We start from the raw sequence: 16,512 nt of genomic DNA on the forward strand, positions 1-16,512 counted from the left end.
TTCTGCTGAGGAGACATGTTAAAATCATAGCACTACATTTGCTCTAATATCTTGAGATGAGACTTCGCTGGGCTGTTGTGTTATTTCACATATGCATAGCAATTTTACCTTTACAATACACACCACAACAGAATAGCTCCATGTTGTTGGTTATTATCACTGTGTATCCACTGAACAGATTCTCTCACTTTGATCTTCAGGATTCTACTATGAGATTCCATCCATTGGAGCCATCAGAATTAACACCCAGGTGATATATCCTTCCTTCAGTGTGTGTATGTGTGCATTTGTGTGAATCATTACTGTAACTTCAGAGTGTGTTTTCTAGGTCATGTTGAGTTCATTACTCTCTTTAAAGATAATTATGCACATGTAGATAATGCATGAGGAAGTCACAGGGAGAGATAGAGCTCACTTCTGTCTTCTAGTAGAATAGAGATGAAGTCACAGGGAGAGATAGAGCTCACTTCTGTCTTCTAGAAGAATAGAGAGGAAGTCACAGGGAGAGATAGTGCTCGCTTCTGTCTTCTAGTAGAATAGAGATGAAGTCACAGGGAGAGATAGAGCTCACTTCTGTCTTCTAGAAGAATAGAGAGGAAGTCACAGGGAGAGATAGAGCTCACTTCTGTCTTCTAGTAGAATAGAGAGGAAGTCACAGGGAGAGATAGTGCTCACTTCTGTCTTCTGGAAGAATAGAGATGAAGTCACAGGGAGTGATAGAGCTCACTTCTGTCTTCTAGTAGAATAGAGATGAAGTCACAGGGAGAGATAGAGCTCACTTCTGTCTTCTAGTAGAATAGAGAGGAAGTCACAGGGAGCGATAGTGCTCACTCCAGTCTTCTGGAAGAATAGAGATGAAGTCACAGGGAGTGATAGAGCTCACTTCTGTCTTCTAGTAGAATAGAGATGAAGTCACAGGGAGAGATAGAGCTCACTTCTGTCTTTTAGTAGAATAGAGATGAAGTCACAGGAGAGATAGAGCTCACTTCTGTCTTCTAGAAGAATAGAGATGAAGTCACAGGGAGAGATAGTGCTCACTTCTGTCTTCTAGTAGAATAGAGATGAAGTCACAGGGAGAGATAGAGCTCACTTCTGTCTTCTAGTAGAATAGAGATGAAGTCACAGGGAGAGATAGAGCTCACTTCTGTCTTCTAGAAGAATAGAGATGAAGTCACAGGGAGAGATAGAGCTCACTTCTGTCTTCTAGTAGAATAGAGATGAAGTCACAGGGAGAGATAGAGCTCACTTCTGTCTTCTAGTAGAATAGAGATGAAGTCACAGGGAGTGATAGAGCTCACTTCTGTCTTCTAGAAGAATAGAGAGGAAGTCACAGGGAGTCTCAGTGAGACAGAGGCTTTCAGATCTGCTGTGTTGCCTAATCCACCCCTCCTCTAGTCCCTCCATTACACTACCCCCACACACACACACACATAGCTGATGCACCCTGAATTGCACAGTGTACTTCGTAACACATATCTGATAAAGCCTGTGTTACACAGTGTACTTAGTAACACATAGCTGATGCAGCCTGTGTTTCACAGTGTAGTTGGACAAACAGACAGGATGCTAGTGTGTTGGCCTGGGCCAGGCATGTATTGTAGTCCCTGGTTGTAGCAACGCAATAACCCATAGAACGGTAAGCTTGGCCCCTGGCCCCTGGCCCCTGGCCCCTGGACCCTGGACCCTGGACCCTGGACCCTGGCCTCTACCTACTTGTGGCTCTGTTTCCCTTGGACCTCCTCAGCCTTTTTGCTGGCTGACTTTTATGTTCGCTAAATTGTTCTAGTCAGGTGTAACATTTCCCCTATATCCTGTGAAAAGGTCTGCCTGTCATCATCCTGATGAAATATCTCCCTGTGGCGAGAGCGTTAAACGAGAGTTTTAGTGAGATGATAATAGAATAGGTTACGCCTGTCAGCACCTCAGTGTTCAGGCCATGAATAACAAACGGTCACAAGGCACAACACTAAAACAGCACTGTTCTGTGTGTGTTCACACAGGGCGACCCTCCTTGAGTGTAAGATGGATACATAGACTGTTATGGTTAGGGTTCGAGTGGTGCTATAATCGAATATACCATTATGTAAAAGGGGCATTATTCACTGACGCTGTGAATAAGACCTCTTTTGCATAGTAAAAGGCGCTGCATGGTCAATCCGACGTCTGCATTGGCCGTGCAACATTTACAGTGATACAGTCAGCAGAATTCAGGGCATTCATACAGTACAACAAGAGAGGTTTTTATACACTGCTGTGGTTAACAAGAGAGGATTTTATACACTACTTTGGTTAACAAGAAAGGTTTTATACACTACTGTGGTTAACACAGAGAGATGTTTATACTGTACACTACTGTGGTTAACATAGAGAGGTTTTTATACACTGCTGTGGTTAACATAGATAGGTTTGTATACACTGCTGTGGTTAACAAGAGAGGTTTTTATACACTGCTGTGGTTAACATAGAGAGGTTTTTATACACTGCTGTGGTTAACACAGACAGGTGTTGCCACACTGCTGTGGTTAACACAGAGAGCCAGTGGGAGATTGGCATGCTTGTGCCACGTGCCTCTGACACTCCTAATGTGTTTTTCGTAGCTGCTTCATATTGATGAATAATGGCCCTAAATGTCTAAAGACTGTCCACAGGCTTTCTGCTTCTCAGGCCTGGGCTGCTTCTACTGTTGGCCCTCAGGTTTATATGACACTGAGATGACTTAGAAGTCTATGATATATCGTCTGATATACTACGGCTGTCAGCCAATCAATTCAGGGCTCTAACCACCCAGTTTATAAAGCAATATATGGTGTATGTGTGTGTTTGTCATTTCTCTGATGTGTGTGTTCTCCTCCTTGTCTCAGGAGTACCTGGATGTGCTGGGTCGGCCCATGGTGCTGGCTGGGCCCAAGGCCAAGCAGGTCCAATGGACCAATGTCTACCAGGATGCTCTGGTAAGCCACAAACTATCCCACTGATGAGTAGCTACACAAGTGTCACGTTACAGTACATTACTGTAATGTACTGTGTTATCTATCTGTTTATTATCTATTATTGCTATATATAGCTTTTTTTATTGTTATTTTATTGTTTCACTTTTTTTCTTAAAACTGCATTGTTGGTTAAGGGCTTGTAAGTAGGCATTTCCCTTCTACACCTGCTGTAGAACTGAAACCCTTTAGAATTAGTTGCTTACAAACTTCTACTTTGAGTCCTACCTATAACATAGCTATGTTTTAGATTTAAAAAACATTACATAAGGGCTCCTGAGTGGTGCAGTGGTCTAAGGCACTGCAGTGCTAGCTGTGCCACTAGGGATTCTGGGTGTGCACCTGGGAGACCCATGGGCGGCGCACAATTGGCCCAGTGTCGTCAGTGTTGGGGAGGGTTTGGCCGGCAGGGATGTCCTTGTTCCATCGCGCACTAGTGACTCCTGTGGGGGGGCGGGTGCAGTGCTTGTTGACACGGTCACCAGGTGTACAGTGTTTCCTCTGATTGGTGAGGCTGGCTTCTGGGTTAAGTGGGCATTGTGTCAAGAAACAGTATGCCTTGGTTGGGTTGTGTTTCGGAAGACGCACGGCTCTCAACCTTTGCCGAGTCCATACGGGAGTTGCAGCGATGAGACAAGACTGTAACTACCAATTGGATATCAGGAAAGTGATAAAAATGTTTAAAACATTATATAGATGCTAACACAACCTTCTGAAGTCCCATATACTGAGACGTTGATGTTTGTGTGTTCAGGGTCTGGGTCTGGTCATAACTGGGACCATGCCAGTCTTCAACCTCACCGCTGATGCAAATTCTCAGGTAAATATCAGCAGGAGCATGAATCTCAGGGTTTACACTGATTAACAAATGAGTAGACTTGTTATTGCACAGTTCATTTTCAAATGGTCTCAGGGCCATTAGAAAAAGTATTTCTGTCTTCTGTGGCTCTTTGAGGAACACAAGAATCAATACATAAACAGATATTGCATCGGTACTGAGCCATAACTTAGATACAGATTTCCCATTTCAGAGCAAACTGATTTGCATCATTGTAAAACAACAGGAATCCTGACTGCACAACAGTCCCTTCTGTGTCTATAACTCCCTAATGTTGGCCATCAGTCATGTCTAATGGCATTCTACCATCCTGGTGCACCGACCGACCGCAGGGCAACACTGACCCCCTGAGGTAGCAACAGGCCCAGCAGCTTTGAGAACCATATTTTTCTTAGAGCTTGGTGAGAGCGTGGTTGTCCAATAGTTATTTAGTATACAACCTTCCCACAACATTCGGGGAATGGGGCAGGATAGTTGCTTGGCTCTGGAACATTCTCAACACATTTAAGGAACTTGACAAAATATATTAAGGAACTTGACAAAATAATTATTTTCTTGGTATTTCATTACTTTTAACAGAATGTTTCCTAAAAGTTCAAACATGGTAACATTTTTGTTAATGTTCTAGGAACATACTCCAACTGGTTTGACATTGGGAATGTTCTCAACTAGTTCAGAGGACGTTAAGAAACAATGTTATTCTGTGTGAATTTCAGTACTTCAACATGTTTCCTACAGGTTTCCTCATGGTTCTATTTAAAGTCGTGTTTTCAGAACATTAATAATACGTTCAATAAAAACCACTAGAAAACATTTGCAAGGGCCTCCTGGGTGGTGAAGTGGTCTAGGGCACTGCATCGCAGTGCTAGCTGTGCCACCAGAGACTCTGGGTTCGTGCACAGGCTGTGTCGCAGCCGGCCGCGACCGGGAGACCCATGGGGCGACACACCGGTGGAGAGAGAGGGCCGAAAACAGCAGGTCCGGGACAAGGTAGCACTTCCGGTGAAAAGGCCGCAGGCAGAACAGTTGAAACTGGAGCAGCAGCATGACCATGTGGATTGGGGACAGCAAGGAGTCATCAGGCCAGGTAGTCCTGAGGCATCGTCCTATGGCTCAGGTCCTCTGAGAGAAGAGAAAGAGTAAGAGAGAGAAAGAGAGAGAATTAGAGGGAGCATACTTAAATTCACACAGGACACCTGATAAGACAGGAGAAACACTCCAGATATAACAGACTGACCCTTGCCCCCCGACACAAACTATTGCAGCTGGAGGCTGAGACAGGAGGGGTCGAGAGACACTGTCGCCCCATCCGACAGTACCCCATACAGGGCCAACCAGGCAGGATATAACCCCACCCACTTTGCCAAAGCACAGCTCCCACCCCACTAGAGGGATATCTTCAACCACCAGCTTACTACCCTGAGACAAGGCCAAGTATAGCCCACAAAGATCTCCCCCACGGGACGAATCCGAGGGGGACGCCAACCTGGACAGAAAGATCACATCAGAGACTCAACCCACTCAAGTGACGCACCCCTCCTAGGGACGGCATGGAAGAGCACCAGTAAGCCAGTGACTCAGCCCCCATAATAGGGTTAGAGGCAGAAAATCCCAGTGGAGAGCTGGGAACCGGCCAGGCAGAAGACAGCAAGGGTGGTTCGTCGCTCCAGTGCCTTTCCGTTCACCTTCACACCCCTGGGCCACACTACACTCAATCATAGGACCTACCGAAGAGATGAGCATTCAATAAAGACTTAAAGGTCGAGACTGAGTCTACTTCTCTCACATGGATAGGCAGACCATTCCATAAAAATATAGCTCTATAGGAGAAAGCCCTACCTCCAGCTGTTTGCTTAGAAATTCTAGGGACAATAAGGAGGCCTGCGCCTTGTGACCGTAGCGTACATGTAGGTATGTACGGCAGGACTAAATCAGAATGATAGATAGGAGAAAGCCCATGTAAGCTTTGGAGAAATACGCAGATATAAAGAGGAGTCCGTAATCATGATTTTTTTTTCAAAGAAGTTCATGAATTTATCACTGATGAAGGGAAAGCCATCCTCTCTTGGGGAATGCTGCTTTTTAGTTAGCTCTGCGACAGTATCAAAATTCTTATTCTTATTCTCCTCAATTAAGTTGGAAAAATAGGATGATCGAGCAGCAGTGAGGGCTCTTCGATACTGCATGGTACTGTCTTTCCAAGTTAATTGGAAGACTTCCAGTTTGGTGTAGCGCCATTTCCGTTGCAATTTTCTGGAAGCTTGCTTCAGGGCTCAGGTATTTTCTGTATACCAGGGAGCTAGTTTCTTATGATAAATGTTTTTTGTTTTTAGGGGTGCGACTCCATCTAGAGTATTACGCAAGGTTAAATTAAGTTCCTCAGTTAGGTGGTTAACAGATGGTTGTACTCTGACGTCCTTGGGTAGGTGGATGGTGTCTGCAAGGGCATCTAGGAATCTTTGGGTTGTCCGAGAATGTATTGGATGGCTTTTGATGATCCTTGAGTGGGGTCTGAGGAGATAATTTGTTGTGATTGCAAACGTAATAAAATGGCCCTTACACAGCCTGGAGGTGTGTTTTGGGACATTGTCCTGTTGAAAACAAATGATAGTCCCACTAAGCGCAAACCAGATGGGATAGCGTATCGCTGCAGAATGCTGTGGTAGTCATGCTGGTTAAGTGTGCCTTGAATTCTAAATAAATCACAGAGAGTCTTACCAGAAAAGCACCCCCACACCATCACACCTCCTCCTCCATACTTCATAGTGGGAACCACACATACAGAGATCATATGTTCACCTACTCTGTGTCTCACAAAGACACAGCGGTTAGAAACAAAAATCTCAAATTTGGACTCATCAGACCAAAGGACACAGATTTCCACTGATCTAATGTCCATTGCTCGGGTTTCTTGGCCCAAGCAAGTCTCTTCTTCTTGTTGGTGTCCTTTAGTAGTGGTTTCTTTGCAGAAATTTGACCATGAAGGCCTGATTCACGCAGTCTCTTATGAACAATTGATGTTGAGATGTGTCTGTTACTTGAACTCTGTGAAGAATTTATTTGGGCTGCAGTCTGAGGTGCAGTTAATTGCCAATATCAGAGACTGGTAACTTTAATGAACTTATCCTCTGCAGCAGAGGTAACTCTGGGTCTTCCTTTCCTGTGGCGGTCCTCATGAGAGCCAGTTTCATTATAGCGCTTGATGGTTTTTGCGACTGCACTTGAAGAAACTTTCAAAGTTCTTGAAATTGACTGACCATGTCTTGAAGTAATGATGGACTGTCATTTCTCTTCGCTTATTTGAGCTGTTCTTGCCATAATATGGACTTGGTCTTTTACCAAAAATAGGCTATCTTCTGTATACCAACCCTATCTAATCACAACACAACTGATTGGCTCAAACGCATTAAGGAAAGAAATTCCACAAATTAACTTTTAACAAGGCATACCTGTTAATTGAAATGCATTCCAGGTGAATACCTCATGAATCTGGTTGAGAGGATGCGAAGAGTGTGCAAAGCTGTCATCAAGGAAAAGGGTAGCTACTTTGAAGACTCACAAATATAGAATATATTTTGATTTTGATTTGTTTAAATTCTCCTACATTAATTTCACATTTCCACAGACTTCAAAGGGTTTCCTTTCAAATGGTATCAAGCATATATCCTTCCTTCAGGTTCTGATCTACAGGCAGTTAGATTTGGGTATGTCCTTTTAGGCAAAAATTGAAGAAAAAAAGGGTACGATCCTTAATGAATTAATTAAACATTTTATTGTTACTGCATGATTCTATGTGTTATTTCATAGTTTTGATGTCTTCACAATTATTCTACAATGTAGAAAATAAAGAGAAACCCTGAAACCCAAAATAAAGAGAAACCCTGAAATGAGTAGGTGTGTCCAAGGTTTTTGACTGGTACTGTTCACATCCCAACCAGAAGCCATGGATTACAGGCAACATCCGTACCGAGCTAAAGGCTAGAGCTGCCTTCAAGGAGCGGGACACTAATCCGGATGCTTATAAGAACTCCCACTATGCCCTCAGACGAACCATCAAACATGTAAGGGAATTCACTCCTGTATTGGACAAAAATGAATGGCAAATTATTGGCATAGTACAAACCATGTACACATTGGTCAATACCACCCAAATCGGCGTTGATTCATGCAAAGTGTACTTCAAATGCCATATGGCTATTGCCAGTTGTAACACTTCAAAAATCCAACAGGTGGCGTGTGCGCTCCACCGTGGTTTTTCATATTGATATTGGACTCCAAGTCAACATCCAAAAGCCAAATTTTGAAAAAATGGATTTTTTGTCAAAAACTTATCACCCCTTAAAAAAGTGCTTTCTGGACCGTTTTTCGAAATTCTTTCGCTTTTTTTGTCAATTACACATGTGTAAGAACTGTATGAATATACTTTTGTCCAATTTTATTATCGTAATTTATTTTATTTTTTTACTTGCGCATTATTGCATGTGTTTTGTCCATCTGCAATATGATTTCATAGGAAGTCAGAAGTCAAAAGTCAATAATTGCAAAATTTCAGAAAAAACTTCACACACCCTTAAAAAAGTGCTTTCTGGACCGTTTTTCGAAAAATTTTCGAATTTTGTGTCAATTACACACGTATTTGAACTGTATCAACATACTTTAGTCATATTTTTTTTTTTACTTGTGCATAAGGCATATGTTTTGTGGGGGCCAAATGTCATAAGAAATTTGACATGCTCAAAAATCCTTTAGAAATGCAAAATTGACTGGCCTGATGAACTCGGGATGGCCGGGCAGTGATTGTTGTTCCTTTCAATCACTCGTGGTGTTGATTTCATCATGTCCATTTGTTTATGTTTTCTCACTTTTGCAAAGTCACTGTGCATTTGCAATATGGTTAACTGGGCATTCACCATCACCAGTTTGTCATGCTATAAAAATCGTGCAGGAATGCCAAATTGACTGTCCCGATGAACTCGGGATGGCTGGGCAGTGATTCTGGTACCTCTCCATCGCTCGTTTGGGTTGATTTCAGAATGTCACTTTTGGTGATGGTACCTCACTGTTAAAACATACAAATGTTGTCTCACTTTTGCAAAGTCACTGTGCATTTGCCATATGGTTAACTGGGCAGTCACCATCACCAATTTGTCATGCTATAAAAATCATGCAATGCCAATGCCAAATTGACTGAACCGATGAACTCAGGATGGCTGGGCAGTGATTCTGGTACCTCTCCATCGCTCGTTAGGGTTGATTCCAGAATGTCCATTTGGTGATGTTTCTCACTCTTTCAAAGTCGCTGTTGCCATATGGTTAACTGGGCATTCACCATCACCAATTTGTCATGCTATAAAAATCATGCAGGAATGCCAAATTGACTGGCCCGATGAACTCGGGAAGTGAGTCACTGTTTGCATTTCAGAATGTCACTTTTGGTGATGGGTTGCAAATGTTGTCTCACTTTTGCAAAGGTGCATTTGCCATATGGTTAACTCAGTCCATCACCAATTTGTCATGCTATAAAAATCATGCAGGAATGCCAAATTGACTGAACCGATGAACTCGGGATGGCTGGGCAGTGATTCTGGTACCTCTCCATCGCTCGTTTGGGTTGATTTCAGAATGTCACTTTTGGTGATGGTACCTCACTGTTAAAACATATTGCAAAAGTTGTCTCACTTTTGCAAAGTCACTGTGCATTTGCCATATGGTTAACTGGGCAGTCACCATCACCAATTTGTCATGCTATAAAAATTATGCAGGAATGCCAAATTGACTGGCCTGATGAACTCAGGATGGCTGGGCAGTGATTCTGGTACCTCTCCATCGCTCGTTAGGGTTGATTCCAGAATGTCCATTTGGTGATGTTTCTCACTCTTTCAAAGTCACTGTGCATTTGCCATATGGTTAACTGGGCATTCACCATCACCAATTTGTCATGCTATAAAAATCATGCAGGAATGCCAAATTGACTGGCCCGATGAACTCGGGATGGCTGGGCAGTGATTCTGGTACCTCTCCATCGCTCGTTTGGGTTGATTTCAGAATGTCACTTTTGGTGATGGTACCTCACTGTTAAAACATATTGCAAATGTTTTCTCACTTTTGCAAAGTCACTGAAAATTTGTGCAGGAATGCCAAATTGACTGGCCCGATGAACTCGGGATGGCTTGGCAGTGATTCTGGTACTTCTCCATCGCTCGTTAGGGTTGATTTCAGAATGTCCATTTGGTAATGTTTTCTCACTCTTTCAAAGTCACTGTGCATTTGCCATATGGTTAACTGGGCAGTCACCATCACCAATTTGTCATGCTATAAAAATCGTGCAGGGATGCCAAATTGACTGGCCCGATGACCTCGGGATGGCTGGGCAGTGATTCTGGTACCTCTCCATTGCTCGTTAGGGTTGATTTCAGAATGTCGCTTTTGGTGATGGTACCTCACCACTTAAACATATTGCAAATGGACAAGAGTCACCTGCAAGTCACCGTCCATCAGTCAATTTGATATCATTCTGACACCAAACTGATACAAACTGACACCAAACCCACTTTTCCCAACTCGTTTAGGAGCCAAGTATCACATACTTCAGAGCTGGCCCAAAATTCACAACGCCTTCGGTACAAACCATAAAAAAAACATAAAACACATAGTTACTTTCTAGCTGCGGGGCCAGTTCGGACATTATGTGTAGTCCTATGTGAGGCGACCCCGAATCCCGAGTTTCGGCTCGATAGGTCATTTGGTGACCGAGTAAAAGCCTAATTGGTGCTGAAAATCCACTTTTTTCCATGCCTTGCTACGGGGTCCTTGAATGAGCTATCGGACAGAAACGTTGGGGTCCGTGTCTATGGGCCGAGCCGGTTTCAATGCACCTAGTCTTGTGTCTCTGAGACTTTTCTAAATGTCGCCATTTTCGTAATGGTCAAAATGAATTGAAGTCATTGCAAATGTTCAACGCTGTTTCTCGGTCCGAGAACCTTCTAGAGCGCCGTAACTCACCACGCACTATCGACCTGAGGTCTAGAACAGGATTCTAAAGTTTCGGAACTCTAGGTCTGACGGTTCTTTTTTAGCTCGAATAAAGCTAACTATTGGAGGCACTGTCAGTCTCTACATACCCCAATACGTCCCTCCATCCAATTTGTGAATCTGTGTGATTTAGTTTTCATTTGAATTTTTATGGGAAAAATGACTGATTTACAGTTCATGGGGGTTGCCTAATCATATATATGAAGTTTTGGAAAGATCTGATTTTTTTAACCCCTCGAAACAGCCCATGAGACACCAATTATGGCACTTCCGGTTGGCACAGGAAGCTATAACTCAACACACATCCTCATTGGGGTATTCTATTACAGAATCCTGAGTTTTAAGTCTTTAAGTTAAGAATTGACTGATTTACACAGGGTTCAATGCACTATGTCCATCAAATTGCAGGCAGTGTATGGATATACACTTTTAGGGTGATTTTAAGCACTTCCGGTTGGCCCAGGAAGCCTAGAATCGACACAGGTAGACCTTATAGTGGTCTGATGGACTGGTACCGAAGACAGGTTCATACAGCATTCATAACCAATATAGACTCCAGGTTGTATTTAGTAGAGCAGCCAATGTATTCCTATGGGGAGAGAAGTCAATGCACACTGTTTTTATGTAAACACCTTCTTTTAACTGTGAAGGGTTAATGTCACACGGTCAAGGTTAGGCTTGCACAGATCAGGAGGACCTTAGGAACATTCCTGTGGTTGAATTGTCCTTCTAAACCTAACGGTTCCGCCGCTGTCACCCAAAATCAAATGACATTGTGGTGCAGGCTTCATATTGGGCCTATTTTTCTCATGGTCGCTGCGCTCAGACCGAGCGAGCTACGGTCAAGCGGGGCGCCTCGTTTGACTCGGCACAGTCTGGACACTATGGTGATGCCATTGTTTGTGTTGATTTCAGAATGTCCATTTGGTAATGTTTTCTCACTCTTTCAAAGTCGCTGTGCATTTGCCATATGGTTAACTGGGCATTCACCATCACCAATTTGTCATGCCATAAAAATCATGCAGGAATGCCAAATTGACTGGCCCGATGACCTCAGGATGGCTGGGCAGTGATACTGGTACCTCTCCATTGCTCGTTATGGTTGATTTCAGAATGTCGCTTTTGGTGATGGTACCTCACCGCTTAAACATATTGCAAATGGACAAGAGTCACCTGTAAGTCACCGTCCATCAGTCAATTTGATATCATTCTGACACCAAACTGATACAAACTGACACCAAACCCACTTTTCCCAACTCGTTTAGGAGCCAAGTATCACATACTTCAGAGCTGGCCCAAAATTCACAAGGCCTTCGGTACAAAACATTAAAAAAACATAAAACACATAGTTACTTTCTAGCTGCGGGGCCAGTTCGGACATTATGTGTAGTCCTATGTGAGGCGACCCCGAATCCCGAGTTTCGGCTCGATAGGTCATTTGGTGTCCGAGTAAAAGCCTAATTGGTGCTGAAAATCCACTTTTTCCATGCCTTGCTACGGGGTCCTTGAATGAGCTATCGGACAGAGATGTTGGGTTCTGTCTCTATGGGCCGAGACGGTCACAATGCACCTAGTCTTGTGTCTCTGGGACATTTCTAAATGTCGCCATTTTCGTAATGGTCAAAATGAATTGAAGTCATTGCAAATGTTCGAGGCTGTTTCTCGGTCCGAGAACCTTCTAGAGCGCCGTAACTCACCACGCACTATCGACCTGAGGTCTAGAACAGGATTCTAAAGTTTCGGAACTCTAGGTCTGACGGTTCTTTTTTAGCTCGAACAAAGCTAACTATTGGAGGCACTGTCAGTCTCTACACACCCCAATACGTCCCTCCATCCAAGTTGTGTATCTGTGTGATTTAGTTTTCCTTTGAATTTTTATGGGAAATTTACAGTTCATGGGGGTTGACTAATCACACATATGAAGTTTTGGACAGATCTGATTTTTTTAACCCTTCCAAACAGCCCCTGAGACACCAATTATGGCACTTCCGGTTGGCACAGGAAGCTATAAATACACACATGTCTTGATTGACATAGAAACCTACAGAATCCTGAGTTTTAAGTTTTAGTTGAGAATTCTGATTACACAGGGTTGAATAATGCAGAGAAGGTTGACTTTTGGGATTTAACCACAGGGTTGAATAATGCAGAGTCATAGAAGACAGGTTCATACAGCATTCATAACCCATATAGACTCAAGGTTGTATTTAGGGGAGCAGGTAATGTATTCCTATGGGGAGAGAAGTCAATGCACACTGTTTTTATGTAAACACCTTCTTTTAACTGTGAAGGGTTAATGTCACACGGTCAAGGTTAGGCTTGCACAGATCGGGAGGACCTTAGGAACAGTCCTGTGTTTGAATTGTCCTTCTAAACCTAACGGTTCCGCCGCTGTCACCCAAAATCAAATGACATTGTGGTGCAGGCTTCATTGTGGGCCTATTTTTCTCATGGTCGCTGCGCTTAGACCGAGCGAGCTACGGTCAAGCGGGATATCTCGTTGAACTCGGCACGGCCTTGGGATTATGTTTATGCCATTGCCTGCTCTCTGTGTCTTTAAACACCACGCTTTGTCACTCCATCCTTGCTGTGTGTGTGTGTGAGAGCTTTTCTTTGACATCTGTTGGGAGAAATGAGTGATTTTACAGTTCAGGAGGGTTGCTTAATCACATATGAAGTTTTGAAAAGATCTGACCTTTTTAACCCTTGGATACAGCCACTATGACACCATTTAAGGCACTTTCTGTTGGCACAGGAAGCTATAAATAAACTCATATCCTCATTGGGGTATGCCTTTACAGAATCCTGAGTTTTAAGTCTTTACGTTAAGAACTGAGTTATTTACGGAGGGTTTAGTGAGTGTGTGTTATTTCAGAAAATCATAGAAAATCACAGAAATGTCGCAGAGCTCCGCAGCACACTTTAAAAATATTCGTATGAACACCCTGCAACTGGATCTGTAACCGTTGAAAAAAAACCCACCTATATCTGAACATCACAAACTGGTCATCGTACGATTTCTCTTAAATGACGATAGATAAATGGCTGAATTTTTTTTATTGACACCGGAGGCTCCTTGACTTTGACGTGAAGTGAAAAAATCATTTCTCTATTTTCATTTTGGACCTTTAGTCCCAGAAATATGGCAATAACTCAAAAACCGTTGAGGCCTAGATGCCATCTTGTTCGGGGCCATCTGCCCATTATGCCAAACCTATGCTCACCAAGTTTCGGCTTCGAAATATTTTCAGTTTTCGAGATATGGCCCGTCGTGATTCGGGATGTTTTGTCCAATAGCAATATGATTGCTTATGCCCTCTTGTGGGATCTTCCGGCATAGCGGAAAAATGGACCAAAATTTGATTATTTTATAAAACGAAAACCGAATGTCCGACAAAGTTCATTTGATGACTTCCCGGTAGGTCTGGCCCTGCCGCTCGGCCCGACGCCGTCCCCGAATTTTAAAACTGTTTTCGGACGTCTAGTAAGGGACTGTACATTTCCAATATGGACTTTCTCACTAACCATACGGTGATTGTCAAAAAGTTCCCTTAAGGTATGTAAAGCATCAATACAGGACTAAGATTGGATCCTACTACAATGGCTCGGATGCTTGTCGGATGTGGCAGGGCTTGCAAACTATTATGGACTACAATGGGAAACCACGAGCTGCCCAGTGATGCGAGCCTACCAGACGAGCTAAGTGCCTTTTATGCTCGCTTCGAGGCAAGCAACACTGAAGCATGCATGAAAGCACCAGCTGTTCCGGACGACTGTGTGATAACGCTCTCCGTAGCCGATGTGAGCAAAACCTTTAAACAAGTCAACATTCACAAGGCTGCGGGGCCAGACCGATTACCAAGATGTGTACTCAGAGCATACGCGGACCAACTGGCGTCTTCACTGACATTTTCAACCAGTCCCTAACCGAGTCTGTAATGCCAACATGTTTCAAGCAGACCACCATAGTCCCTGTGCCCAAGACAGCGACTGAACCTGCTAAAATGACTACCGCCCTGTAGCACTCATATCGGTAACCATGAAGTGCGTTAAAAGACTGGTCATGGCTCACATATACACCATCATCCTGGAAACCCTAGACCCACTTCAATTCGCATACCGCCCCAACAGATCCACAGATGACGCAATCTCAAACGCACTCCACACTGACATTTCCCACCTGGACAAAAGAAACACCTATGTGAGAATACTGTCATTGACTACAGCACAGCGCCATAGTGCCCACAAATATCATCACTAAGCTAAGTACCCTGGGACTAAACACCTCCATTTGCAACTGGATCCTGGACTTCCTGATTGGTCGCCCCCAGGTGGTAAGGGTAGGCAACAAAACATCTGCACCATTGAGAGCATCCTGACCGGTTGCATCAGCGCCTGGTATGGCAACTGCTCGGCATCTGACCGTAAGGCGCTACAGAGGGTAGTGAGTACGTCCCAGTACATCACTGGGGCCAAGGTTCTTGCCATCCAGGACCTATATACTAGGCGGTGTCAGAGGAAGGCCCAGTCACCTAAGTCATAGACTCTTCTCTCTGCTACCGCACGGAAAGCAGTACTGGAGCGCCAAGTCTAGGTCCAAAAGGCTCCTTAGCACCTTCTACCCCCAAGCCATAAGACTGCTGGACAATTAATCAAATGGCCACCCGGATAATTTACATAATTGTTTTTTTATTGTGTTACTTTTTATTTTATGTTTTACTTTAGTTTATTTAGTAAATATTTTCTTAACTCTATTTCTTGAACTGCATTGTTGGTTAAGGACTTGTAAGTAAGCATTTCACAGTAAGTGCAACACCTGTTGTATTCGGCACATGTGACAAATAACATTTGATTTCATTTGATGCTGCTACAGATGTAATATCTTAATCTGATCACCCTTTTGCAGGAGAACTTTCCTGGTAATGCAGGAAATGTAAAACGAGTGTATTTGGGGGATGAAAAAGGCTTCTGAAGTTTGTAATTGCCTTCTTGATTTTCCCTTACAAAAAATGTATGAACCCCTACAAAAGATTCTACATAATAATTCACATTTCCTGTTCCTGCAGGATTATTTTCCTGCTGTAACAAATTGGCTAAAATTAAGATCCTATATCAGTATGACAAATTGATTCAGTTCCAGGGTGTAGATATACATTAATCAGCTGGCATAAGGTGTAGATATCGATTAATCAGATGTACACATGGTAATAAATCACAAATGGTGAGGACAGCTTTTCAGCAGTCAGTCTAACGCCCCTGTGTGTGTGTGTGTGTGTGTGTGTGTGTGTGTGTGTGTGTGTGTGTGTGTGTGTGTGTGTGTGTGTGTGTGCGTGCGTGCGTGCGTGCGTGCGTGCGTGTGCGTGTGCGTGTGTGTAGATGCTCATATAGTTGATCAGGAACCATTAACTGGAATGTTTTTATACAGACGCAGCTTGTCCTTGGTGTCATGGGGGTGGATGTTGCAATCAACGAAATTAAGAGGAAGACACCAACATACAGGGTACACACAGACATACACAGATGCATACACACACACACACACACACACACACACACACACAGACACAGACACACAGACACACACATACACAGACGCACACAAACACACACACACACACACACACACAGACACACAGACACAGACACAGACACACA

General features: G+C 43.5%; 1 protein-coding gene across 2 annotated transcripts in view; it reads left to right on the plus strand.

Annotated features, from left to right (window-relative positions):
* Positions 1–16,512, plus strand: part of LOC135540277 (voltage-dependent calcium channel subunit alpha-2/delta-2-like) — a 308,846-nt gene that overhangs the window by 260,390 nt on the left and 31,944 nt on the right. For both annotated transcript variants that reach the window (XM_064966836.1, XM_064966837.1), the window contains exons 14-17: positions 201–250; positions 2,862–2,951; positions 3,742–3,807; positions 16,283–16,357. In XM_064966836.1, the coding sequence (XP_064822908.1) occupies positions 201–250; positions 2,862–2,951; positions 3,742–3,807; positions 16,283–16,357 (281 nt within the window). The remainder of the gene's footprint in view (positions 1–200; positions 251–2,861; positions 2,952–3,741; positions 3,808–16,282; positions 16,358–16,512) is intronic.

Source organism: Oncorhynchus masou, chromosome 5 (genome assembly GCF_036934945.1).
Source record: "Oncorhynchus masou masou isolate Uvic2021 chromosome 5, UVic_Omas_1.1, whole genome shotgun sequence".
Classification (NCBI taxonomy): Eukaryota; Metazoa; Chordata; class Actinopteri; order Salmoniformes; family Salmonidae; genus Oncorhynchus; species Oncorhynchus masou.